The sequence below is a fragment of the Chrysemys picta genome, chromosome 6 (genome assembly GCF_011386835.1).
Source record: "Chrysemys picta bellii isolate R12L10 chromosome 6, ASM1138683v2, whole genome shotgun sequence".
Classification (NCBI taxonomy): domain Eukaryota; kingdom Metazoa; phylum Chordata; order Testudines; family Emydidae; genus Chrysemys; species Chrysemys picta.
This window is the reverse complement of record NC_088796.1, coordinates 44,149,349-44,175,606: the sequence shown is the minus strand read 5'-3', so window position 1 is coordinate 44,175,606 and position 26,258 is coordinate 44,149,349. Positions and strand designations below refer to the sequence as shown.

General features: G+C 42.5%; 1 protein-coding gene across 2 annotated transcripts in view; it reads left to right on the top strand.

The window, feature by feature from the left end:
* Nucleotides 1–25,500, top strand: part of LOC101937801 (betaine--homocysteine S-methyltransferase 1) — a 31,278-nt gene extending 5,778 nt beyond the window's left edge. The window contains exons 3-8 of one of the 2 annotated variants that reach the window (XM_005286438.4): nucleotides 7,457–7,575; nucleotides 10,604–10,795; nucleotides 12,109–12,256; nucleotides 12,957–13,139; nucleotides 22,398–22,626; nucleotides 25,136–25,500. In XM_005286438.4, coding sequence (XP_005286495.2) covers nucleotides 7,457–7,575; nucleotides 10,604–10,795; nucleotides 12,109–12,256; nucleotides 12,957–13,139; nucleotides 22,398–22,626; nucleotides 25,136–25,223 — 959 coding nt within the window. In that variant the 3' untranslated portion in view covers nucleotides 25,224–25,500. Of the gene's footprint in view, nucleotides 1–7,456; nucleotides 7,576–10,603; nucleotides 10,796–12,108; nucleotides 12,257–12,956; nucleotides 13,140–22,397; nucleotides 22,631–25,135 lie in introns of both variants that reach the window. The other variant, XM_065599071.1, reaches the window with a different exon arrangement.
* Nucleotides 25,501–26,258: the final 758 nt, after the last annotated feature.

Here is a 26,258-nt window from a genome sequence, read left to right as displayed (position 1 = left end):
ACTAGGTTTCTTCTCTCTGACAATGGCCAATGCAACATACTTCAGCGGATTGTGTAACCTCCTTCTTCTGTTCCCCACCAAAATGCACTTAATGGAGCAATTCTCTACCATGAGGAGGAATTTCTTCCTGACCTAGCAAGTGATCAGCTTCTGCCTCAAAGCATGAGGATTGAAAATTATAGCATAACAAGTGTAATGTAGATGCTATTATCTATTTATGTATGCAATCTTTTCTAGAAACGTAATAGTCCTTATAACATCCTGTGGCAGCATATTCCACAAGCCAGTTTACAATGGGTAGAAAAGTATTTCCTTTGATACATTTTAAATGTGGTGCTCTTAAATTGAATACAGAAAATAGGAGTGCCAGAGTAGCCTTCTTTATAACAGGTCTATAAAATAATTAATATCTCCTCACTCTAATCCTTCCAATCTTCTTTGAGCCTCTCTTTATATGGAAGCCTTCTCACAATGCCTTTTAAACAGGGCTTAAAACCATCTATGACACTTGCTACTAATGTGCTGATAACCTATTACTCATGTCTATAACATGCTTATTACATTTATTAACCCTTTATATATTATTTATAAATGTATTCCCTTAATATGAAGTGTGAACATTTCCTCTTCTGTGCAGTGTGGTGCCTCCTCTGCACTGCTGACTTTTGCTCCTCCACCCTGCACAGTAATGTTACACAGAAATTAGGTGTGGAAAATAGAGGAAGCAGCTGGCTGGGCCAGTTGGTGTGAGAACTGCTCCAGAGCTATCAAATCCCTCCTACCTTGTAAGGAAAGCACATAAGAGATGGAGGCTCTGGACAGGGGGAAGGGAGGGAAAAAAAACTGAAGAAGAAAGTGGGAGCCTAGGAAGAGAAGGAGAGGATGAGGACTAAGAAAAGGAGACCATGGGAGGAAGGAGATAGGGAGGGCAAGGTTGTTGTTTTTTTTGTTTGTTTGTTTTGTAGAGGGGAGAAATGTTACCTGAGTAGGGATTAGAGAGTTCAGAAATGAGCCCTAAATGCCTACAATGTGAAACGTGTGAACAACTTAAAATGCTATCACTGTACTAAGAACAGGAGTACTTGTGGCACCTTAGAGACTAACAAATTTATTTGAGCATAAGCCAAGCTAAACTTATGCTCAAATAAATTTTAGTCTCTAAGGTGCCACAACTACTCCTGTTCTTTTTGCGGATACGGACTAACACGGCTGCTACTCTGAAACGTATCACTGTACTGAAACCCTGGCAAGATCTCTAATACTATTGCTTGGTCATATGTGCGAGGTCAGATTTTGTCCACGTGGTGGGTTGAAATGAAAAATGATTTGAATGAGTTGTACTTTACAACTTTAAAAATACAGCACATATTTAGCTAATACACCTCAACTATGACTGCAAAGAACTCTTAAATTATTGTTAAGATTCCAGTAGTTGCTAGAGGCCCAACCACGATGGGGTCTATTGTGCTAGGCACTATACACTTAGGAAGAGACAATCACTGCCTTTAAAGAATAGACAAGACAGGCAAAGGAAGTAACATCCCCCTTTACAAATAGATTTTAAAATGTACACAGCTATTGTGACATGCCAGAAGTCACCTAGGAAGTCTGTAGCGCAGCTGGGAATTACTGGGTGAAATTTGTTGGCCTTTGTTACGTAGGAGGTCAGATTAGATGATCGTGATGGTCCCTTCTGGTCTTACAATTGATGACTTAAACCCAGTTCTCGTGAGGTTTCAGGCCAGTGTCTAAACCATAAGGCTATCCTTCCTCTCTAAATATTGACAAATTTAAGATCCTGCTGATTCCTTTCCTGGTTGTTTGGGATATTCATCTAGTTTGCATGTTTATGAAATTTTTTTTATTGGTTCACCTGCATCACCAGTTCCTTGATTTTTGTGAACTGTGCACTCTGCTGGGATGCCACAATCATAAGCAAAGAGCACTTGAAGCCTGTGGGGAGAGGGAGGTAAAACAAGTCAAGCATTATTAAGGAGCTGTAAGAGAATGTGTGGTCTTTCTTATTGACCCACACTCTTAGCAGAAGTTGGAACCCTTCAGGGAGTTCTGTTTCAGCCTTGTTGACAGTTCGTTGACCCATGAAGGATACAAAAGACATGAGAGAGGCTCCTGTGGTTATCACAATGTAGGTTCTGGAGCTCAGCTGTCATAAGATAGAAACTTTAGGAGCAGCCAAGCCCAGAGACGGGTGGCTGGATTCTTGTGATACTTTTTTAATAAAGTTAACGCATGTGTGTGCGCGCACACACACCCTCAGAAGGGTGTGAGTCTTGAACATGTTTTAACTGTTTTAGTGTAGGGTAAGATTTCCATCGGCTCACAAGAGAACAGCACTTATTTTACCCTGTAGCACAGGCACCAGCATACTTCAATGATGAGTATTACTGCACTAGAAGAGGGTATGCAGTAGTGTCACACAGCAGAAACAGGATCCATAAGGACTGTGAAAATTGTAAAAAGCATTTTCAATTTTCTGACCAGCTGTACCAATGACCCTTTATGGAAAGTGGCTGATAGAAAAACAAACTAGTGGATCCTAGAAGTATTCTGAAGTGGCCCTTTGTTTGGAGTGAATGACCTATTTTTTTAAATTATAATTAAAAATAAATGCTGCTCACACCTGGAGTGTTTTGACTGTCTCTGTTCAAAGGATGTGAGATTGAAACTTGATACTGCTACTTGATGCAGGATTCGAAGAACTTTAAGAACTCTGAAGTTGAGCAATAAGCTATGTTCCTGACTGGTTCTTGTGTAATAGCTGGTATAAGCAGTGTTCTGTTAGAGCAGCCTCCTGGGTTATTCCAGAGTGTGAGTGCAGGATAAGAATGGTCTGGTTTGTGTGCTCAGCACTGCCCTCTACTGAGTGGAATCAAACTTGCCCATGTATATAGATACAACACTTGGACCACAGCTCAAAGAGCCAGGAAGCGAAGTTTTTTTTACTCCTGAGGTAAAAAAAAATAAATCCTGCCCACAATATTTTAAAATTCTGCAAATGTTATTTGTCAAAGAAACGTGGAGGCTCCAGCATGGCATTGGAGAGCACATTCTGGGGCAGTGGGGCTCAGTAGGGTAGGGGTTCAGGTGCAGCTGGTTGGGGCTTGGTGAGATGGGGATGTGGGGGGTGGTCCGGGGTGGTCCGGGGGAGTGGGGCTCATCAAGGTGGGTTCTGAGTGTGTGTGTGTGGGGGGGAAAGCCTTGGCGGGTAGGCTGGATATGATGGCATCTAGATGCATGGAGCTTGGGCGGATGGGGGAGCAGCTCTCTGTACAATGATCCCTCCCCCTGCAGCTGAGGAGTGATGGAAGCCAGGAGAGGAGTTTGCAGAGCTTCCTGCAGCTGGGGAAGAAATCTGGGAGTGTATCTGACCCGGTCCTGGATGCCATGCAAGGGAAGAGGAAGTCCCATCCTCCCCAGTCCAGCCTGGACTAGCAGCTGAGCCTGGTGCAGGGTAGAAGCCACCAGCCAGGTCTTCCCCAGCCCCACAGTGATTTACCTCTCTGTCGGCTGCCCTGGGCACCCAAAACATTCTGATGGGGAAGCCACAAGAGCGGTCATGCGACCCTCCCCAGCAGAAAGTCATTTTTCTGTGGGGAAGCAAAGAAATCTGCGGAGGCATAAATTCTGTGGATGTGCAGTGGTACAGAGTTCCCCTAGGAGTAACTCTAGTGACTACATCTGAAGAAGTGAGGTTCTTACCCATGAAAGCTTATGCTCCCAATACTTCTGTTAGTCTCAAAGGTGCCACAGGACCCTCTGTTGCTTTCTAGTGACTACGTTTGAGCTAGATCTGGGTTGGAAGCCTGTATTTGGGGAAGGGAGGGATAGCTCAGTGGTTTGAGCATTGGCCTGCTAAACCCAGGGTTGTGAGTTCAATCCTTGAGGGGGCCACTTGGGGATCTGGGACAAAATCAGTACTTGGTCCTGCTAGTAAAGGCAGGGGGCTGGACTCGATGACCTTTCAAGGTCCCTTCCAGTTCTAGGAGATGGGATATCTCCATTTCTTGAAGACTGTGTTTTCTAGTCCTCATATTGCATCCACAGAGTTGGCTAATGAATCAGGTTGTCTGTCAGCAGTGTGATATGGTATCAAAGGCTTTTTTTAAAACCTCTCCAAACATCGGCCTTGGAAATAGACATTTTTATATCATATTACCATACGCCTTTATAAAAGTCCAAGGGACAGTGTGGCTGAGCTTTGGCTATGGGATACAGGGGCTTACACTTCTGTCTTACTATTTCATATCTGCCTAGGGGGTCGTCTTCCAAAAGAAATTACCATCTGTCTGGTTTCTTTTTAGTGGACTGTGTATAAAATAAATTGTTAATCCCTGTTCACCTACTGTGACAACTGCAGCATTCTATATACAAACTGATCACTGATTACTTCTAATGGACCTGATCTCATAGGTAAAATTCCTACTAAAATCACTGGAAGTTTTGCCTCCAAAAGTACAGGATTGGGCCCAACCAAAGCATTACATTTAACTTTATGGGACAAGTGACATTTGTGTTAGGATTGCAAGTTCTTTGGGGGCAAGTACCTTCTTTTCATTATATATGTACAATGCCCAGTAAAATGGGCCCTTGGTCTTGGTTGGAGTTTCTAGGTGCTACCACCGTACAAATAATAAATAGTATTAAGTTTGAGTAGAAAAGAGGGAATAGCAAATGCTGGCCGTAAGAGGAGGGCAGGGGTGAAAGTAGAAATAGGGACTTACCGGGGGGGTCAGAGCCAGCCCCGGCCCGCCCTGTACCGGTAAGTGCCCCCACCAAGGTAGCTGGGGGCTCTGGCAGCAGTTTAAAGGGCCCAGGGCTTGGCTGCCGCCACCACCCCGGGCCCTTTAAACCACTACCGGAACCCCAGCTGCCGCTGCTACCCCAGGACTCCGGCAGCGGGGCTCTGGGGGCTATTTAAAGGGTCTGGGGCTCTCCTGCCTCTACAGCCCCGGGCCCTCTAAATAGCTGCTGGAGCCTGCCTGAGCGGGCATGGCAGGGCAGTAGAGGCAGCGGGAGCCCTGGCCCTTTAAATAGCCCCGGAGCCCCACTGCTGCTATCCCAGGGCTCCAGCAGCAGGGCTCTGGTGGCAATTTAAAGGGCCTGGGGCTCCAGCCGCTGCTGGGAGCCCCAGACCCTTTAAATTGCCACCTGGGGAAGCCGGGCAGCCCTGGTACAACGCACCGGCTCTTGCCGGTATGCTGTACCAGGGCGTACCGGCTTACTTTCACCTCTGGAGGAGGGAGCTTGGCAGTGCACTAACATTTTCACATAAAATATTGCTTTTGTGCCCTTTAATTTCCAAGATTGATAGTTATTCCTGTGACAGGCTGGCTTGCCTGTGTGCTGGAGAGCTTGGGGCTAAGCCAGCCCTGATTACAAGATGAGCCCCACCTGAGAGGAATCAAGTGATTCTGATATAAAAGCCAGCAGGAAGCTGCAGAGAAAGGGTGGTTGGGAGAGTGGTAGAGGCTGTTTCAGGCAGGAAGCCTGGAGGTTAGCTGGGAGATGCTGTAGTTGGCTTGAAGAAGCCACTGTAGGGAGCAAGCCTGGTTCCTGCAGAGACATTGAACTTTGACCCAGCTCTGGGAAAGAGGGCTGGGAACCCCACAACTAAGGAAAGAGACACTAAACTGGGATTGGGGCCTGGAGTGCCAGTATGTACCTGGGGACTGAATAAATTGGACCCCAGATGGAGAATATTGTAATTTTCCTTTGAGCTGTGTGGAGTTTAAGGAGCCCTGTGAAAGAGAAAAAAGGGGCATGCAGGCAGCAGTAAGTGGCCACAGTGCCACAATTACTATTTTCTTTTTTCACAGGCTAGAGCAGATCCCTTATCTTCACTGTTGACTAATTTCCTGGGCAGTTGCTGTGTTCCTTTTCTCACACTGATCTAAGGGTTGGTCTACACTAAAGCTGTAAGTCGATCTAAGTTATGTTACTTAGGTCAACATACAGTGCTGTCTAAACTCCACTGTGTCGATGGGAGACGCTCTCCCGCTGACTTGCCTTATGCTTCTCAAAGAGGTGGAGTACAGAAGTCGATGGGAGGGTGCTCTGCCATCGACTTGGTGTGTCTTCACCAGACCTGCTAAATTGACACCACTGTATCGATGGCTAAATCAGCACTGCTGCCATAAGTGCAGACATGCCCTTAGTCTGATCTCTTTCCATACTTCCTCTTCCTTTTGCTAACATCTGCTTTCCTTTCCCCTTTCACTTTACGACCTTAAAGCAATCCTACTAAGTGACACTTTGTTAGCCCGGGTTTTCAGAACCCAAAGCAATGGTAACTTAACTGTTTCTCTCCAGGTGGTGTCAGGAATAAATCAGTGAAGAGACAGTTCCTCTGTCTGATATGTGATACAAATCAGAGTGCTTTTACCTAAAACTACTTTTTTATTAGAGCATCCTGTCACAGTAGGTTCAGAGCATCTTTAAACTTTATATTTACCAAAGTTAAGATGGCTTTGAGGAATCAACAGCCAGGTTTCTGGGGGCCCCTCCTTCTGTCTAGCTGCTGGGGAACTTAGTTATCATATCTTTGCCCAAAGAAATCTTCCTCAGACTGCTCCAAAGTACACTTTCTAACTACACTTTTTATAAATTTTCTCCTGACAAAGCACATACCTCATAATACTCCCTGGTAGGCTAACAGTTTCCCTAGAAACAGCCAATAACAATTCATATTTCCTTATCAGAAAAATATTTCTAATGAGAACAATAAAACTTACATGTCAAAGGTACCTAAAACTGAGGTTGGTTGTCCAAATATTCCTTCTATTTTCAGGGAACCTTAACTTCCTGTCCCAACCTCTCATTTTGATAGCAAAACTGCAAACATGCAGCTGCATGGCTTTGCCTCTCAGGGCCCTAAAACTATTTCTAGCTATGTGATGTTTGGGTTTGAGCTGGCAGTGGTTGAACATATAAAATGGCTGATTGTAGTGCTGTCAAGTTCTGGGGTATGTTCAGGAATGTCAATTCCGGGGCTACAGCTTGAGAGGTCTGCAGAACAGACTACGGCAAAATATAGGCAAGGTGCCAAAGATTCAGTGAGTGAGCTTACTGGCAGGGTAACTGTAGGGTAAAAGGTCCTCCATGGTTGATTAGACAGATCAGTAAGGTGATGTTGATCTGCAGTGGAGACTGACAGTCTCAGCATGTTTGACTGGCTAAGGAGACTGAATTGTCTGCTTCCCCCTATAAATTGTTCCTCCAGGTTAGGAGGTAAATCAACAGAGAAGGTGGCAGTGTTTGCTGCAGATGCTATACTTGCTACAAAACTAAGTAGAAGATGTCTTTTTTACAATTCCATTAATTCAGAACCTTTTCTAAGCTAACATAACCTAACCAATAAACATGTAACTGTGCAAACAGATGCTAAAATGGTAATAACCATATCAAACTTTTTTGCCCTTTTTTTAATACCTTGCAGTTCGTCAACTTCATCGGGAATTCCTCAGAGCTGGATCAAATGTTTTACAGACATTCACCTTTTATGCCAGTGAAGATAAATTAGAGAATAGGGGCAACTACGTAGCTGAGAAAATATCTGTGAGTAAAACACTGGTTTTATTGGTGATCTATAGAAAATGGATAATCTTCTCTGGTTTGAACACAGAGGCTTCTTTTTACAACTTGTCAGAATTAATTTAGCCATGTTCAAGGGCATGGAAATAAAAATTCCAATCAAATGGGGAGGGCTTATGATTTCATAGTCTGAAGTAGTAGGAAAGACCTCTGGCTCACAATGGCAAAGGGAAAAAAATCAAAACAGGGGTAGTGGTGAGAAGAGGGAGAAATTTTTATTCAGCTTAACTCAATATTCTAAGTTCTTTATCTTAAATGGGGTACATTAAGGACTGAATCCATGAACAGCAAGATCAGTGGTAACAGAATCCTTCAGCATCTGGAGAAACAACCCAATCCCAGAAATTACGAAGAATCCCAGAGAAAATAATATGTGGATAACAAATAAGAATGAATAGGTGCTAAGAGTATATCATCTACAACACAGCAATAACCAGTACATCCAAAATATTGATTTTGGTCCTAAATCTTGCCCCCTCTTTAGGTGAAGAGGGGCCCTGACAGTAGAACTACTGTGATTGTGCTGCAGAGGGGAGGAGAAAGATATTGTGAGCCCCCAGGGTACAAGAGTGGGTGTGGACTCCAGCTCAGGGCTCTGCCAGAGCCCTGTATAGCAAGTCTTTTGGGAATAGAGGGTTTGCCACTGTGCGGTTCCTCTCGTTCTTCTCCCCCTGTGAAGGGGGTCACATGCCTGCTCAAGCCTTTAGTACGTAGAGAGGATTCTATGAGGGGAAGAAATTCCTCCCCTCGTCCCTGTGGAGATCTCCATGCCCTGAGAAATTACTCAGGTTAAGTGCTGGGGCAGCATTTGGAGCCTAATTAACAAATCAGGGTTACACACACAGTGGCTTTAGGGTATCAGAATGAGATACTTAGTTCTGCTCTTATACCACATCATCAGGTCTTGCCCACTTAGGCTACATCTACACTACAGGGGGGGGTCGATTTAAGATACGCAAATTCAGCTACGCGAATAGCATAGCTGAATTCGACGTATCGCAGCCGACTTACCCCGCTGTAGGGACGGCGGCAAAATCGACCTCTGCGGCTTCCCGTCGACGGCGCTTACTCCCACCTCCGCTGGTGGAGTAAGAGCGTCGATTCGGGGATCGATTGTCGCGTCCCGACGGGACGTGATAAATCGATCCCCGAGAGGTCGATTTCTACCCGCCGATTCAGGCGGGTAGTGTAGACCCAGCCTTAGACTGTCATAACTTATATTCAGCCTGACTTCATACTTCCATCCAGTTAATGATAAATATGCTGAGCCTGATTCTACCCAGAAGATACAAATAATTTCCAATGTATGTAGGTATGTAAAAGAGTTGCTCATCATATCCCAAAAGGAGGAAGCATTGGGCCCTGAGTCATTACTCATATTGTGGCACTGTGCATTGTTTTGACAAGAAGATCCCAATGTCTGAGTGTCTCAAAACAGAGTGGCTATACATTACTCTGTGATCAGAATGCATTCAAATGACTTTATTTCTAACATTACTATAAAAAAAATTTCTTAAATTCTTCTATCCCCATTAACATCGGGCCATATTTACCTATGTTTTTATTAATTCATTCAGAGTGAGGTGATTTGAGTTTGCATAAAGAGGACGAATGCTTTAGGTTTTTGTTTTTGTTTTTATTTAAATCCCTGTTTTTGTTGATTGGACATGCTTCCATATCTATAGGGAGAACCTTGCTGTTTGTTCTATCAATCCCAAATCATGACCTTTTAAACAAATTATTATTTTTTCCCCTGTTTAATCTGTTTTCATAAATTCTCTTAGCACTGCTAACTTAAGTGTATAGGGAACTTGGCTTTCAGTCTACATTGATTAATCAATCTTAAGTACTGATATCTATTTTCCTTTATCTACCCATATATTTAAATTTGTTGATTTATTATCTTTACAATGGGATAATTAATGCTACTCTGGTTAAAATGTCTTTTGATCTTCACAGATGTATGTACAAGATCCAGCTTAGTAATTTGAGTTTCCAAATTATGATATGACAACCACAGACAATCAACACTTCTCAATTTATAAACATTCATTCTTCCATAGAAATCCAAAAATATATAAACATATCCATATTAGGCCCCATAGGTGGTCTTTTGAACTGTAAAGAAGAATCTGTTTAAAACCAAATATTTGCTTATATAAGCATTATTTTATAAGCAGAAAATTCATAGGAGGATCTTTATATGGGGTATATAAAGTATCTTGATGGAGGATTGTTGTATACATACTAATTAAATTTAATTATGGCTTGACTATGAGAGATCCAAAAAACTTAGTATGATAAAATCTCTTGGAAATATGTTGTCTTTTTATATACAGTTCACTTACCAAAAAACAAAAAAACTAACCTTTAAATATCCATACTGTGATAACTGGTGAGTAACCAGTCAGGTACCCAGTACAACAGGTTAACCAACAGACTTCTTAATGATCCATGGTGAAGTGTGAGAAACCAGATAGACTTGGTACTCTTTAGTAATGCAGCTTATCCCAAAACCATCTTATATTTTTGATGAATATTCAGAATTATCAAAATTAATGTTGTATAATTGTGAGATTAATCAAAAATATTTGCAAAATAGTTTGCAAATGCAAGATGCTACTATAAATAAAAGCAAAATGTTGTTATAACAACACACCACCATAGGCATCAATCACGATAATGTTAGTGTCAGATGGCAGTGTAAGATAGTTATGTGCCCTATTAGCTAACCTGAAGGACATGATATGTTGACCTTTAAATTGTTTTAGTAGCATGTTAGTAAAATAATGTCTTCATATTATGACAACTTTCAGATGGTGTGACATTACGTGGTACTTTGAAATGTTTTAATGAAGCAAAGTCTATTTCTAAAACTAATTTGAAATTTTAAACATGAAACTGATTATGGTTCCTAAGACTCATTTTTCTTCTGAAATGCAGGCATCTCTGTAATAAATCAGTATTGATGTAGTCTGTTCTCATATTTCAGAGCCAGGCAGTGAATGAAGCTGCTTGTGACATTGCAAAGGAAGTGGCTAAAGGAGGAGATGCTTTGGTAGCTGGAGGAGTCAGTCAGACACCATCATACCTGAGTGGCAGGGATGAAGCTGAGGTTAAAGCAATTTTTCGAAAGCAGCTGGATGTCTTTGCCAAAAAGAATGTGGACTTCTTAATTGCGGAGGTAAATCCAACTGTAAAGAAACAAAGGGCCTTCAGTTGATGCAATTTGCCAGCTGATCACATTTCCTTAGAATTGAAGTCTTTAGTCTCCTTTAAAATTTGCTACTGTGCTCTTATGCAAATAGTAGCGGATATATTTTTCCAAATACAATACTGGTAGACGTTGCAGTGTAGAGTGCAGCCGAGACCCTAGCCCCAAATCTCTGTTCTGGTCTGTGCAGGAATGAAATGGGAGGGTGATGGGGCTCCACTCCACTTTTTTGCACCTCCCCATAATCCCGGTGCTTTCTCCGCTACCATCCTAAATTAGAGGAACTTTAACACTGTTCTAACTTGCACTCTGCTGCCCATGACCCTTGATAATAGCTGGATGCAGCAGTGCTCCAGGCATGGTCCCATTCCCCTGGCCACATTCCAGCACATCCTCTGAGGGGGATGATGTGGAACTGACTGTCAGTTTTGTCCATCTGGGGAAGACCCTATATCAGCAACATTCCCTGCTGGGCAGGCCTGCTATCTTAACAGCTCCTTTATGCTGCCAGACTGGTGTAAAGGGGCTATAGAACAAGGTAGAATAGAAAATTGAGCCATTTGTCTTCATTTGCAGCTAAATCCAGAGAGGTACTAAGCACTTCCCAGTCCTGTTGACTTCAATTGAAGTGGAAGATGTTCATCAGTATTTGGCCCGTAATCCTTCAAATGATGCTGATAACAGTTCTTGGTATTCCTTGTGGAATTGGGATCTTTGTGATTATTCAGGGCCAGATTGTGGCCACACAGGAGCATAAAGAGGCATAACGCCTTTCTCCTATCTCTGCTCCAGTGTGGTCTCCCCACATCTCCACTGCAGGTGTGGAAGGGTAAGCAGGGGCCATGCAGGCAAGTGGGAGTGAAGGAGACAAGGAATGGGCAGAGAACAGCAGAGCTGGTGAGATAGGAGGGTTAATAATCTGCTTCTGGTACTAAACAATAGCCAATGACCACACACTTGGAGCAAGAGGGGGAATAGGGAAGGAATCAAGCCTCGGAGGCATAGTTCTTTCTCTGGGGTGCTATGCGCAGCTGTTTACAGAGAACAAATTGTACAAACATAATCTAAATCCCAGTGATGGAGGCTGAGGGTCTGATTCTATTAATCTTTATAGCAGTGTAAATCAGGAGTAACTACTGGAGTCAACAGTTACACCAATGTAAATGAGAGGAGACTCAGGCCCTGAGATCTACCTGGGTGGGAGGGGTAGAGATTAAGGAGTGTGTAACACTTAGACTGGGTCCTCACACACCAGAAAATAGATTAGATTTACTTTCTTTCAGTATTTTGAACATGTTGAAGAAGCTGCATGGGCTGTTGAAACCTTAAAAGAATCTGGGAAGCCAATCGCAGCTACCATGTGCATTGGTCCAGAGGGAGACTTGCATGGTGTACCACCTGGAGAATGTGCTGTCCAACTGGTAAAGGCTGGTAAGAAAGTTCCTCCCCCATATACTCTTAAAAATATATATTTTTAAGAGTATGAGACGAACTGAGGCACCTACACAAGGAACATAAAAGTACACATCTCAACTAGGTAGGTTAGTGGTTATAATTAATAAATGTAACCAGGTGGCTTTCCTGCCTTATAATCTCTACATCTCAAGATTCATCTTTCAAAAAGGGGGGTATAGCCAGGTAGTCTCTATGCTTTGGTAATCCGTGGCTGTTAGAACAGATCACTGAGCCATAAGCAACTGGCATAAAGTTGAGCAGTCCTAAAACTGCTCTACTTGGGCTGCTGAAGCAGTCCCAGGATCACAGGGGGCAAAAAGGTGTGCTAAAGCCACTGGATGTTGGTGCTGGAAAAGGGGATGGGGCACATGATAACACTGGTGATGGTACGAGTTGGAGGGAAAAACAGGAGATGGGGGAAATGAATGCAGTATGGGTCACATACAGAAAAGACAGCTTTCCCATTAAATAATGGGAGGGAAACCGTGCAAGATCTTAAGAGATTGTCTTGATCTCCTGTCTTGCCACTTGATTTTGCTCTGATTGGCTTGTGGTCTTACTGGTAGTGTTTGGAAGCAAAGCATTCAACTTCACTCTGGCTAAAAATTTTAATTGCTATTAAGTCATTGCCCAGTTCCTGGAAAGCGGTATAACTGGAAAGTTGTCTTTTTCACAGGTGCTTCTATTGTTGGAGTGAACTGCCATTTTGATCCAGAGACTTGCCTGAGAACTGTGAAGCTCATGAAAGAGGGCTTGGAGGCTGCTAAACTGAAAGCACACCTGATGTCTCAGCCACTTGCTTTCCATACCCCTGACTGTGGGAAGCAGGGCTTTATTGATCTTCCAGAATTTCCTTTTGGTAAGACATAGACCATTTTTTAAATTGGTGATTTTTAGCAAAGATAAAGCTGCAGTGGTATCAGTGCATGCAGTGGCATCAGTCCGTACACTACTGTGCAGAATTTCAAATCAAGGAAAGTCAGAGCAGTTGCTATTAACCAAAATGAATTTTAGAATCATAGAACTGTCGGGCTGGAAGGAATCTCAAAGTCCTCAAATCCAGCCCCCTGTACTGAGGCAGGACCAAGTAATCCCTGGCAGATGTTTGTCCAACCTGTTCTTAACCTCCTCCTCTGATGATGATGATTTCAGTCTCCCTTGGGAGCCTATTTTAGAGCTTAACTACCCTTATAGTTAGAAAGTTTTTCCTAATGTCTAATCTAAATCTCCCTTGCTGCAGACTAAGCCCACTACTCTGTGTTCTATTTCTAGTGGACATGGAGAACATTTGATCAGAGTTCTCTTTTTATAACAGCCCTTAACTTAGAATCATAGAATACCAGGGTTGGAAGGGACCTCAGGAGGTCATCTAGTCCAACCCCCTGCTCAAAGCAGGCCCAATCCCCAGACAGATTTTTGCCCCAGATCCCTAAATGGCCCCCTCAAGGATTGAACTCACAACCCTGGGTTTAGCAGGCCAAGGCTCAAACCACTGAGCTATCCCTCCCCCCTTATTTGAAGACTTACCAAGTCTCTTTCCCCTCCCCTCTTTGCTCCCCCCAGTCTTCATTTTTAAGGTTTTCTAAACCTTTTCTCACTTTGCTGCTCTCCTCTGGACTCTCTCCAATTTGTCTACATCCTTCCTAATGTGTTGTGCCCAGAATTGGACATACTACTCCAGTTGATGCCTCACAAGTACTGAGTAGAGCAGGACAATTACCTCCTGTGTCTTGCATACAATATTTCTGTTAATACCCCCCAGAATATTAGCCTTTTTTGTCACTGCATCACACTAACTCAAATTCAATTTGTGATCCACTATAACCCCCAGATCCTCTTTCACAGTACTACCACCTAGCCACTTATTCCCCAGTTTGTAGCTGTGCATCTAATATTTTCCTTCCTAAGTGAAATACTTTGCATTTATCTTTATTAAATTTCATCTTCTTGAATTAAGACCAGTCTCTCCAATTTATCAAGGTCATTTTTGAATTCTAATCCTGTCCTCCAAAGTGCTTGCAACCTCTCCCAGCTTGGTGTCATCTGCAAATTTCATAAACATTCTCACTCCATTTATCAAAAATATTGAATAGTACCAGACCAAGGACTAACGCTATGGGCATCCATTAGATACATCCTCCCAGTTTGACAGCAAACCATTCGTAACAAGTCTTTGAGGACAGTCTTTCAACTTGTTGTGCACTCACCTTACAGTAATCTCATCTAGACCACATTTCCCTAGTTTTCTTATGTTATGTCAAAACCCTTACCAAAATCAAGATCTATCACATTGACTGCTATCACGTACTCTATCCACTAGACCAGTAACCTTGTCAAAAAAGGAAATTAGGTAGGTTGCGTCAAGAAAAAAATTATGCCAGACCTTGCTGGCTATTCCTTCTAACCCTCTCATTTTCTAGGTGCTTACAAATTGATTGTTTAATAATTTATTCCAGTATCTTTCCAGGCTATGCCCCTCTGGGTGGACTCTCTACTTTGTCCTGCATTTTAATCCTAGATTTTTATAGCTTGGATTATGTCCAAAAATGTGTTCCAACTAGCTCAGAGACTGACAGAACAGTTTCACCATGTGGCCAAGAATCCTCAGATTGCAAATTCAAATAGAGCTCTTCTCTAAGAGGATCCATCTCCATACATCTCAAAAACTCATCCATTTCACTGGAGTTCCTAAACTTAGAGCTTGCTTTTATAACTGACTTTTTCCTTGTATTGTAGCAAGAAATATGACAGCTTTTCCTACTCTATTTCTTAGAAACATTTTTAGGCTGTACACCTCTCCTTTTTAGCATCTGTTCAGGCTCTGGCCCAGTAACACTACTTAGCTGCTCATGTAAACTTTTTTCTTTGCTGAGCAATCTGCAACGATTCTCATCTCCGTTATGGAGAGAACAATGGCTATTTCCGCTGCAATCATTCCACTGCTAGGTGACGCTGGTTATTCAGGAAACATTGTCTTGTATGAGGTCATCTGCTAGTATATTCCCAGTACCATAGATTAGAACCAACATTTTCCCCTCCCACTGCTTACTCTCTGGCCAAGAGCCTGCATAAAGGGGCTAAATTGAACTCTGGTATAAGTGAATGGATACCAGTGAAGTCAGTTTTCTAATCTAGGTCTGAATTTGACCTGTTACATGTCCTAGTTTCATTTCAAGTATCTTAACCTGATATTGAAGCTACTGAGTCTTTCACTGGCTGTTGGATTAAGGCTGAAATCTGCTTTTGCTGTTTGGATTTGTACAGCTTTAGCAATAGTTTCCTATTTGTCTTTCTGTACCACTGTGTATCTACACCTTGTTAATCCTTTCAGCCAAAAAGCCCAATCTTCCAAGGAACTCTGGAGAGGTGGAAGGAAGCTCTTAGCCCATGTTGCTGAGGAGACTATCGCAGGTCTGATGTGCTTGTCTCCTACTCACTACAATGGCTTCCCAAATATGTCTAATGCAAGGTCCCTGCACTTACCTTCAAGGTGCTCAATGGTCTGGGCTCAGGTTAGCTATAAAACAGCCCAAAGCTCTAGAACAAGAAGTATAGCCATTATCTTTATCGTTGCACTAGACCACTCCATTGTGCCTCAGGAGCAAAGTTTATTTGTGCAGGAGATAGAGCTTTTGCAGGAGCTGGTCCAAGATTCAGGAACAAACTTGTGTATACTCCAAGAACCAGCACAAACCTCCCCCGTGCAAGGCAGAACGCTGTGACCTTGCATTTGCTAATACAAAAGCATAACATAGTGTGCATATAGCTTATGAAAGAGAACCATGCTGCTTTTTTCATGTGGGGAGAGGACAGGAGAAGTTGATCGAGTCACTTAATGTACTTCTGGAAGATGCTTGGATAGTAGGGTGCTGAGGGCAGAACCAAGAACTTTAATGGAATAGGAGGAATGTCCTCAAAAGCTTTGTCTGCATTTAAATCCGTTATTCTTAAAAGTAGCTGGTTCAGCACTAGACTTATTTATGCCTCTCCTAGATAGGCCTACCAGCTTGTGGCAGATCCTCTTGCTTTGGGACAAGCAATCTTAAACAAAATGTTCTTCACTGATTCCATGCTATAGGGCCTGTTATATTTATTAATGGGGACTCATCTAAGGATTGCTGTGAGTGGAAGTTCTTTCACTTATTCTGAATTTGTTGATTTAAAAAAAAAAATCAGGTACTTACGATATCAATTCCCTGAATGCTAAAAGCAGCATATAGAACACGTGGTGTCTATCACATCAAATACTACTTTTGAATTCAAATCTAACAGATACTCAACATAAAAAAATCATTCCTTGTAGCAGAAAAGAATTCAGAGCCTGTCCAGAAGCTTCAGCCACAAGGATCAAGAAACTCTGGGCAGGTAGAAAGAGGCTGTGCAGGAGGAATTGCTGCAGCAGCCTTGTCGATATTAGTGTATTGTGGAATTGCTAGCACTTCTGCAAGCCCCTGCTACACTTTTAACACAGCATGTGTCTACGGTCAAGTGCTGATAACCCCACAAGTGCTTAAGACATCTGTATGTCATCCACCACTGTCACTCAGCACCATTGCAGCAAGTGCTGGTGTTGCAGTTGCAATAATGCAGTTAGTCCCCCTAGTGTAGTCTTCAAATTCTGTTGCCTACCTTTCACTGACAGCTGTGATGGCTCAGGCTGTTTATGTTTCTTAGATACAGAAAAGTTACCACTAGTACTGAATTTAATACAGTAGCAGAAAGATTTCAAACTACAATTATTTTAAATGGCAGCTAATTAATACGTCCCTTGAAAACAGACGCAGCTACTATTCACATAATAAAAAGATGGAAACAACAACACTCTCTCTTCCTATTTAGCTAGAATCAGAGGGATGTGGGAGAGATGCATGAGCTACTGTCATCGTCTGACCTGCCAGAAGAAAAACAGGATGCAATGGATGTGGTTTAATTAGGCTGCAACATTATTCACTTAACATATCTGGGAATAGCTGGCAGCTATCAGACCACTCACATACAGGCTACCTCTGAGCAAAGGAAGTGAAAATAGAATAAAAAAATTAAACATTCATATAACAATTTAAATTTTCTTCTTTTGCCTTAAGGAGATTCACCTGCAAGAGGAAAGTCAAAGGGTGACTAGCAGACACTTTGACACAGACACTCTCTGTGGCATGTACTTACTTCATTGGGGATTGCTTCTGGGACAGTACCCAGACAGACAGGGCATTTCCTGCTCTCCTGAGATCTGAACACAGGAAAGCTCATTAGTGATAGGGTGTGCAGCAGGCTATTCTGCTGCAAATACATCACTATGGTGCTCCACTACCCACTCATTCCTCTATTCCACTCTGGTCACTTAAAGCAGGGACATCTATCTACCACAGCAACCCAACTAAATTGTCTGAGGGAGGGAGAGACAGGGCTGGGAGGAAGTTTGCTTGGCCTTATGAAGGGATGGCCTCCCTCCAGACCTAGGCCTGGACTACTCCCATCTCTTGCTCCTATAGGGATATATATGAGGGGAGGGAGCTTTTACTTCTGCTGGAAAACTGTTTAAGTAAACTTATAAAAATTGCTGAAAATCTTTGTTTTCATTCATGTATTTTGAACTCCTTAACTCTTCCATATAACAATGCCTTGGAGTCCAAGCCTAAAGTGGGTTGGCAGCTGCTCAGTAGGAGAGGGGTTGGTAACTTTCCACTCTGGTAGCTGCATTGAGAATGAGTGTAGGGGACATAGCATCTGTCCCTTATGGCACATACATGGATCCATGTGCAGGACAGAACCACTCAAAGCATCCTTTGGAATAATCAGAACAGGTGAACGAGAGCAAATACTCTATATATCACAGACCTCAAATCATAGGTGCTGGAAGAAGGAGTGCTGGGGTGCTGCCACACCCCCTAGCTTGAAGTGGTTTCCATCTTCTACAGGGTTGACAGTTTGGTTCAATGGCTCTCAGCCCCCACTATATAAAGTGTTCCTCAAATGCTTTCCTGTGGAATTGTCAGTCCCACCCCCACCCCCAATGCCTATCTACAAGCTAGCAATACCTAGGGCTGTAGTGTACAATGTGTACCCAAAACAGGGTTGTTAGTGGGCATGCACTGTATCATTGTCACACTGGTGTAAGGTTCAGTGCTTTAACTGGTTTAAATGAGGCTAAAGGAGTGGGGTGGATGTGTTTTGGGATTTTCCAGTGGAAGATACAGGAATGTATTGGGAGTTTGAAGATGAATTAATCGCTAGTATTCTCAAGTAGGGACCAGCAAAGCTTGGTAAAATAAGTGTGTGTGTGTGTGTGTGTATGATCCACACACACACTATGGAGTCAGAAAACAAAAGCTATCTTGAAAGAAAACAGGACATAAGCGTCAAAAAATCCTAGACTAGCTAGAAATGTCTAGATTTTCAGGTAGTATTTTAAAATGTCTTTCCTTTACTTTCAAGAGCAGTTCATTAGAGCTGGCAGTAAGCCGATCAGATCCTTCGTTTGTCTAGCAATGAGTTTCCAGGACAATCTTATCTCCTCTCTCTACCTAGCCTAGGGGAATAAGGGACAAAGCATGAGCCATTCATTAGGATGTAACTTAGGGCTTGTCTACACTGAAATACTATACCAGCACCACTCCAGTGCTTCAATGTAGGCACTACTTACACCGATGGGTAGAGTTCTCCCATCAGCATCGGTAATCCACCTCCCCAAGAGGCAGTAGCTAGATCAATGTAAGAATTCTTCCATTGACCTAGTGTTATCCACACAGGAGGTTAGGTCAGTTTAACTTTGCTGCTATGGGGTATGGATTTTTCATACCGGAGTGTAGTTTAGTGGACTTAATTTTCTAGTGTAGACCAGGCCTTAGTCCAGTGGTCCCCAAATTGTGGGGCATGCCCCCTTACAGGGCACATAGGAATGTTTGGGGAAGCATGGGGGACATGGGACAGCCCCCATGGGAGGTGGAGAGGGAGCCCTGCTCTGCCCCCAGCTCTGCTCTGGTCCTGCCCCAAGCCACAGCTGCAGGCTATGGCCATGGCCCTGCTCCCGGCCACAGCCCCGGCTTCTGCTCCCAGCTGCAGCTCTGCTTCCAGCCCCGGCTCCAGAGCCTGGTTCGTGGGGGCACACAGACAGGTTCCAATATGGGTAAGGGGGATGCGATGGAAAAAGTTTCAAGACCACTGCCTTAGTCTCTCTGGGTTCTGAAAACATATTACTCTAGGAAGCTTAACCAGGATCTTGGGAACTCATTGAGCAAAATTCATCCCTGGGTATAACTCCTCTGACTTCAAGTGCACTAGCAGGAACAAATGCACTAGTTGTAATCAAATGAAGTCAGTGAAGGATTTGTTGCCATGATTATTATGGTTATTGGCTTATTAATTATAAACAATGTGTATATAAGATTTATTTTTTCAGAAATGGATTTCATGTTTCAGTTTACAGTGAATGCCTTTGCTACCTAAAAAGAGCAATTACTCATTTGATTGCAAATGGTTTGTATGGTAGATTATTAATGTAGGCTGTCTGCTGTAGTATCCCACCTTTGCCGACAAACAGGATGTTATACAGGAAGTGTTTAGATGCATTATTCCTGTTCCAGCCAGCAAGGTCTCAGTTTCTAAGACTGTCAGCTATGCTGTAGTTGGCATCTGCTCTGCTGTTTGCCACAGTATTTATCCTTCTTTAAGAACAGTCTTTTCCAATTTTTCCATTCTGTCTCCCTAAAGGATTAAAAGTTGCATGTCCCTGTTTTTCCCTCTGTGTCCCTATTAATTGCTTACAAATGTTGGCATATTGGCAGAGCTAAAGTTTCTCCTCTGTACAAATCTAAAAGTCAGGTCAGTAAAGTCCTATCCAACTACTTCTCAAAAGAAGAGGGTGCAATAATGTCTAAAGAGGGTTAGGTCCAGGTAGTGGTGTAACCTCATTTCAGCTGGGGGGAAATTCAGTCTCTTTTAATACTATAAATGGCCAAACCATTATTAAACCACACATTAAAAAAGCTGAATAAAGCTAACTTTCTATAAAACAAGAGAAATACCTTCCTGTGCGCTTAGTACATGGACCCAGTGGCGAGCTCTTAGATGTACTGTGCCTGAGTCAGTGGATCTGAGAGGAGTGTGATGTAGAATGTGGCAATTGTTGCATCCTTCTACAAGTGCCACTTGTAGGGAAGGATGGAGGTTGAAAACATGCAGGCCGAAGTCTAGTGATATGACTCGTCTTAGCTCATTCCTTTTAGAGAGGTTAGTGCCGTAGTTGGCACTAAGTTGGTAGTCATCATGCAAATTGAGCATAGGACTGATTGTGGCAAGAATTGCAGGAGAGGAGGCAGAGGTGAGAAAATTCTCTGGGCTCAGGTTACTCTTGCCCTGCATTTTGTAGAGTCATTAACACTGGGGCAAAGCGGGTACAAAATTCTGTATTCTGTTGATATTTTACACCCATTTTGTATTATCTTTGCACTGATACACCAAGATACAGGGCACTGGTATACTCTGGGGCCCCTTGTGCTTTCACTTCCACTCTCCCTGGTGCACTCTACAGGACTAGGCACAAATCTGAGTGTTTGTTTATTAAACACCCCTTGGATTTCACTTACCATTTTCTTTTTCATGTAGTGAAGCATCTCGTCCTACTTTTCCCAATGTCCACTCTTCCCAAGACTGATTATTCTCCCTCTTTAAATATTTGTTTATTCTTTCAAGAACAGTTTTTCATTCTCTGAATATGCCTTTCTTAACCTCCTGTGGTATCTGAAGCAGCATCCACCCTGAGTAATTTGCTTGGATGCTGTGGATTTCTGCAAGAGGAAGTGGAGAAAGGAATCCTGTCTCCTTGCTGTGGAGCAGAAGCTTGCTCTAGTACCTTCCCATAGGTCTCCTGCCCCAGTAAGGGGGTTCATGCTCCCTGTGCAGCCTCCTGAAAACCAGCCTGTCACTTTCATGCAGCAGCACCACATGGATTTCAGCGGCCACAGGGCCCTTTTGGGATTTGCAGGATTTGCTCTTCTGTTCTTTAAGTCTTGACTCTTCTCCCATCTCCCAGTCATTCCCCCTTGGTTTTCCTGCCTCCGGCTTTTCTCTGCCCTCCCCCATTTCTCTGTTCACTTTTGTCCCTTCCTGTGTTGGTTCATTCTTCCTCTTGTATCTCTCCCCCTTTCCAAAGTCTCTTCTCAACCCTATGGCTTTGCTAGTCCACTCACCATCTCTGCAACAACAAGAGAGCGCTTACCCCTCTTCTAAGTCACCTGCACATAGTGCCTGCTGCAGAGGAAGAGGCAGTGCTACATTGGCTCAATGCAGCCCTTCTGATCCCCTGCAAGTAATTTATGGTTGGGGGAGGAGGGAAGCATAGCTGTCATCACTTGGACTCAAGCTGCAGTAGAGGGGACAAAGGGTAGGATAGAGGTAGTCTGCTATGTGAGAGGTGGAATTGAAAGTCTATTGGGCCTGTTATCTGACGGAGCAGCTGGCCACATCTGCTTTTCCCTAGCTCATACTCAAAAAGCAGGTGAGAAAAGTTCAAGGGGCTATTGGTGTGTTTCACCCAGTTGCAGGTGAGTTGATAGCCTTTTGATATAGTAGATTAAAGTAATGAAGTCTGTTTCCCCAGGCACAAAGTGGTCATTTGTTGATATTTTTTCTGAAGTGTGGGGATTAATACTGGGTTCCTTAAAGCACTGAGATGGTATTACTCCACATACATAAGCTGAGTAGAGTTAAACATTTATATTATTTTAAGTGGTACTGGCATTTTCAGTAACGATCATATGAATAAAGCCTGACCTCTCTGATTTACACTTAAATACCCACCTAGTAGCTGGCATTTGATTTAGGGCTTTGTCAGATTAGAATTTGGCAGGCCCTATCCCTCTGGAACAAGGAAACTTCTGGTAAGTATGCAACAGAGGAGCATTGCAACACCTAAAAGCTAAAATGTAATGAAATATTGCATCAGTAGTGTCTAGCCTGGTTAATAGTGTTTAAATCTTTACTGCAATAGCCCAGTCATGCCTGTGACATTGTACTTTGCACGTTTGCGAAATTAACTGTAGCTGAAAATGTAAAGCGATTTTACTAAATATCTGCTAAAACTAAGTATTATTGCAGTTAAAGCTGATGCATATCATTGTAGCTCTGGAGCCAAGAATTGTCACCAGATGGGACGTTCAAAAATATGCGAGAGAGGCCTATAACCTAGGGATTCGATACATTGGAGGCTGCTGTGGATTTGAGCCTTATCACATCAGAGCAATAGCTGAGGAGCTGGCCCCTGAAAGAGGATTTTTGCCACTGGCTTCTGAGAAACATGGTAGCTGGGGTAGTGATTTGAGCATGCATACCAAACCTTGGGTCAGAGCAAGGTATGTATATTATGTATAATACTTATCTTAAATGGCACATTAAATATGCTCCATACACTGGTCTGTGTTGTCTCAAACAGTGAAATGGCTTGATGATTATGGAACTTTCAGAGAAACTTGGAACATGTATGTGAATTAGCATAACTTTGAAAGTTCAAGTCTAATCTCTAGGGGTGAATCCTGGCCCCACTATCTTCAGTGGGTCAGTATTTCACCCCAGGTCTTTTAAACCATGCTTAGGATGAGAACCTGATCCTAACAGGTCCTGAGCATGGTACCTTGCCCTCAGTGTAAGCCAAAAACTCCCACTGAAGTTGAAGTGAGTTGTGGGCACTGTCTTTCAAGACTAAGACCTATATTTGTAATATAATACTATGACATGGACACTTTTTTTTTTGTTTTGTTTTTTTTTAATGTCCCTCTTGTATAATGTTCGAAGGGAGACATGGTCCCTGCCCCAAGAAGCTTAGTCCTATACGCTGACCTAAGGTCAGACTAATTAGTTGGTAGCCATTAGTTAAAACCCAGGAACCTCTTCTAGCCATCTGTAGGCTAAAACAAAATGTGGTCATGTGGACAAAATGTGGACACTAATGGCTCTTAAGTACAAGTAGTATAAGATACTATACTAACTCCATAATGGAGAAAACATAATGAATGCATGTGCTGCTCTTCCATTTCTTGCTCCTTTCCACCAGTACAAATAGATATGGGGAGGGGTGGTATTAGTCCCATATTACCTTGAAGTCTGCTACACACTTGACATTCAGAATTTTTACAAACTTAAATGACTGCTGTGATGGGTTGGATCCCCTTCTGGGATACCACCTGATGTGCTGGGGTTTAACTGAGCCTCCCCGGTTCAATCCGCTTATTCTGCCAGACTGGGTCCCCTTTACCTGGCCTTGCTGGTTTAGGTTCACAAGTCTCTTCCAACCAAGCACACAGGCAGGGCCACACCCAGCTGCACAGAGAGACCGAGCTACGCTCTGGAAAGATTCAGCCTTAGGGACTCTCCCCAACACTCTGGTGCTCGCTCCCTTTAAGGGGTACAAACCCTAAAGTTTTATGAAATTTGCCCCCTCCCTCAGTGTGGAGGGAGATATGCACAACTTCTTGCCCTCCCAGTTAGAAATTACATAAACTTGGTTATATTATAAACAAGCAATAAGATTTTTTTAGTTAATAAAGTGAATTTTAAGTGAATATAAGAGATAACAGACAGAACAAAGCAGGTTACTGACCAAATAAAGCAAAATATGCAAGTTAAGCTCAATATACTTAAGAAACAGGTTACAAAATGTAATTTCTTACCCTAAATGTTGTTTTAGGCAGGTGCAAAGTTTCTGTGGTTCAGAGTTCCAGTTATATTTCTTTTCAGACTGGACCCCTGTGTCAGTCTGGACTCCCCCCTTGCCTTGCTTCAGGTGGCTTTAGCAATCTTTCTTCTTGGGCAGACTGGCCATGGAGAGTAGGAGTCCCATTTGCCTTCCTCCCCACCCTTAAATAGGATTTACATAAGGCGGGAATCCTTTGTTTCCCAAACTTGACTCCCCTTCCCTTCCAGTGGAAAGTTAAAAGAAGTCCCAGATAATGTTAGTATCCGGTGACAAGACCACCTGACTCTATAGTATCACAGCGTCCATGAGTCATGGCAGGTGCATCCGCAGGAAGGCCAAGCCTTTTCATAGTCCAGTGTCTTCGCTGATGGGCCATCCGCCCTGTCTGGATTTTCCATTGTTGTACCTGAAATGTTAGCAGTGGGCATCACCCAAAGTAGCATAGTTGAAATACAAATACATGGTCAATATTCCTAACTTCAGATACAGAAACGATACAGACATACACATTGGATAATCACATTCAATAAAATTATAACCTTTCCAATGATATCTTACAAGACCCATCTTGCATAAAGTACATTGCAGTTATGTCCTATCATAAGCATATTTTCATAAAGAATATGGAGTGAAATGTCACAACTGCCTTATAGCATGTTAAAAGAATTACATTCTTACACTAATGATCTTTAATTTGTTAGCCCAATGGGTCTTCACAGATTACTTTGACCAGAATTGGTCTTGCCATTTGTACTCCCCTCTCCTCATTTGTTGGTATTTAATACAATTCAATGCATCTGTATTGGTTTTGGGAACATATAACTAGAGAGGCCCCTTAAAATGAAGGAATTGTAATATGTTTTGGTTTGGATTAACATGAAAGTAATTCATAGCAACTTTTAAGATAGATTTAATATAGACTATCATGCTACCTATTTGGTGAGTGGCTTAAAATGTTGCTTTAAAAGAATGGAAGGCACTTTGGCTGTGTTTAAAAAAAAAAAAAAACTTCATAAATCTCTCTATCCAGACCTCATATTGAGCTAAATTTTATGCAAATGAATTAAATCCACTGACTATTTTGATCTAGTTATTAAAATAGTTTAGACTGTTGTAACATTTCCTCAGACTCCGTCATTAAAAATATTAAACATTTTTCTTTTATTTAGGGCAAGAAAGAGTACTGGGAGAATCTGTTCCCTGCTTCAGGCAGGCCATACTGTCCTTCAATGTCAAAACCAGATAACTGGGGAGTGACTAAAGGAGCTGCAGAGCTGATGCAGCAGAAAGAAGCAACAACTGAACAACAGCTGAAGGAGCTCTTTAAGAAACAGAAGTTCAAATCCAATATAGTGGCTTAAGTATTAGCCTGAAATATGTATGGAGAATTTCCAAATGTGCTTGCGTCACATGAAATCACTTGTGAAGACACATGTCCATGTATCAGTTTACATGTAATGGAAGAAGCAAAATGGAGACAGAATTTGATTGCAAATGAGGTATCAAATCTTGAGAATAAAACACATTTCTATAAGACCACTTTAGAAAATCATTTAACACAAGGTAGGGAAGGCTGATGTATTAATAATTAAGCTACCATTAGGGTTTGCTTAGTGCTGTTATTTGGTAATATGATGATGTAAAAGGAGTACAGTGCTAATTGAATGTTCAGAGAACAAAAATTATAAGCAAATTTTTTTTACTCCAGTCTCCCAAAATTAAAATGTCATAAACTGCAATAGGCAGAAGTAGTAATTGTATTAACCCAGCATGCCTAAAACCATATGAACCAAGAGCTTTTTAAAAAATTACTATGAAGGGATAACATACCTCCAGTAAGCCATGATTAAAATTTTCAAAAGTGCCCTGATTTGGGGTGCCTAGCCTAAAATCCCAGAATTATCTCAAGCTTGGTGGCACTCAAACTGAAGCTCCCCCCAGTAGATGACACTTCTGAAAATTTCCTATATTTGGGGGGAGTAAAACACCTCCATGGAATGTTTTTACAATATGACTCTCAAGTAGAGAGATTCCCCAAATAGAAAACTCAAGGGGCAGGAACATTTGGATAAACCTAGTTAGAAATTGGGTTCTGCAGTCCCCCCCAAAAATTAAACCAGATTTCTCTCTGGATTCCAAATCCAAGCAGTATTGTTTTGGAAATGTGGGAGGAGCCTGTACAGCTGCTTTGAAACCCTCTGTACCAAAACAAATGAGGTTGAAGCCAAAGCCTCTCCTCTGAATGACCTTTGAGCAACAGGCAACAGGCCCAGCAGACCATAGGAGTGAGAG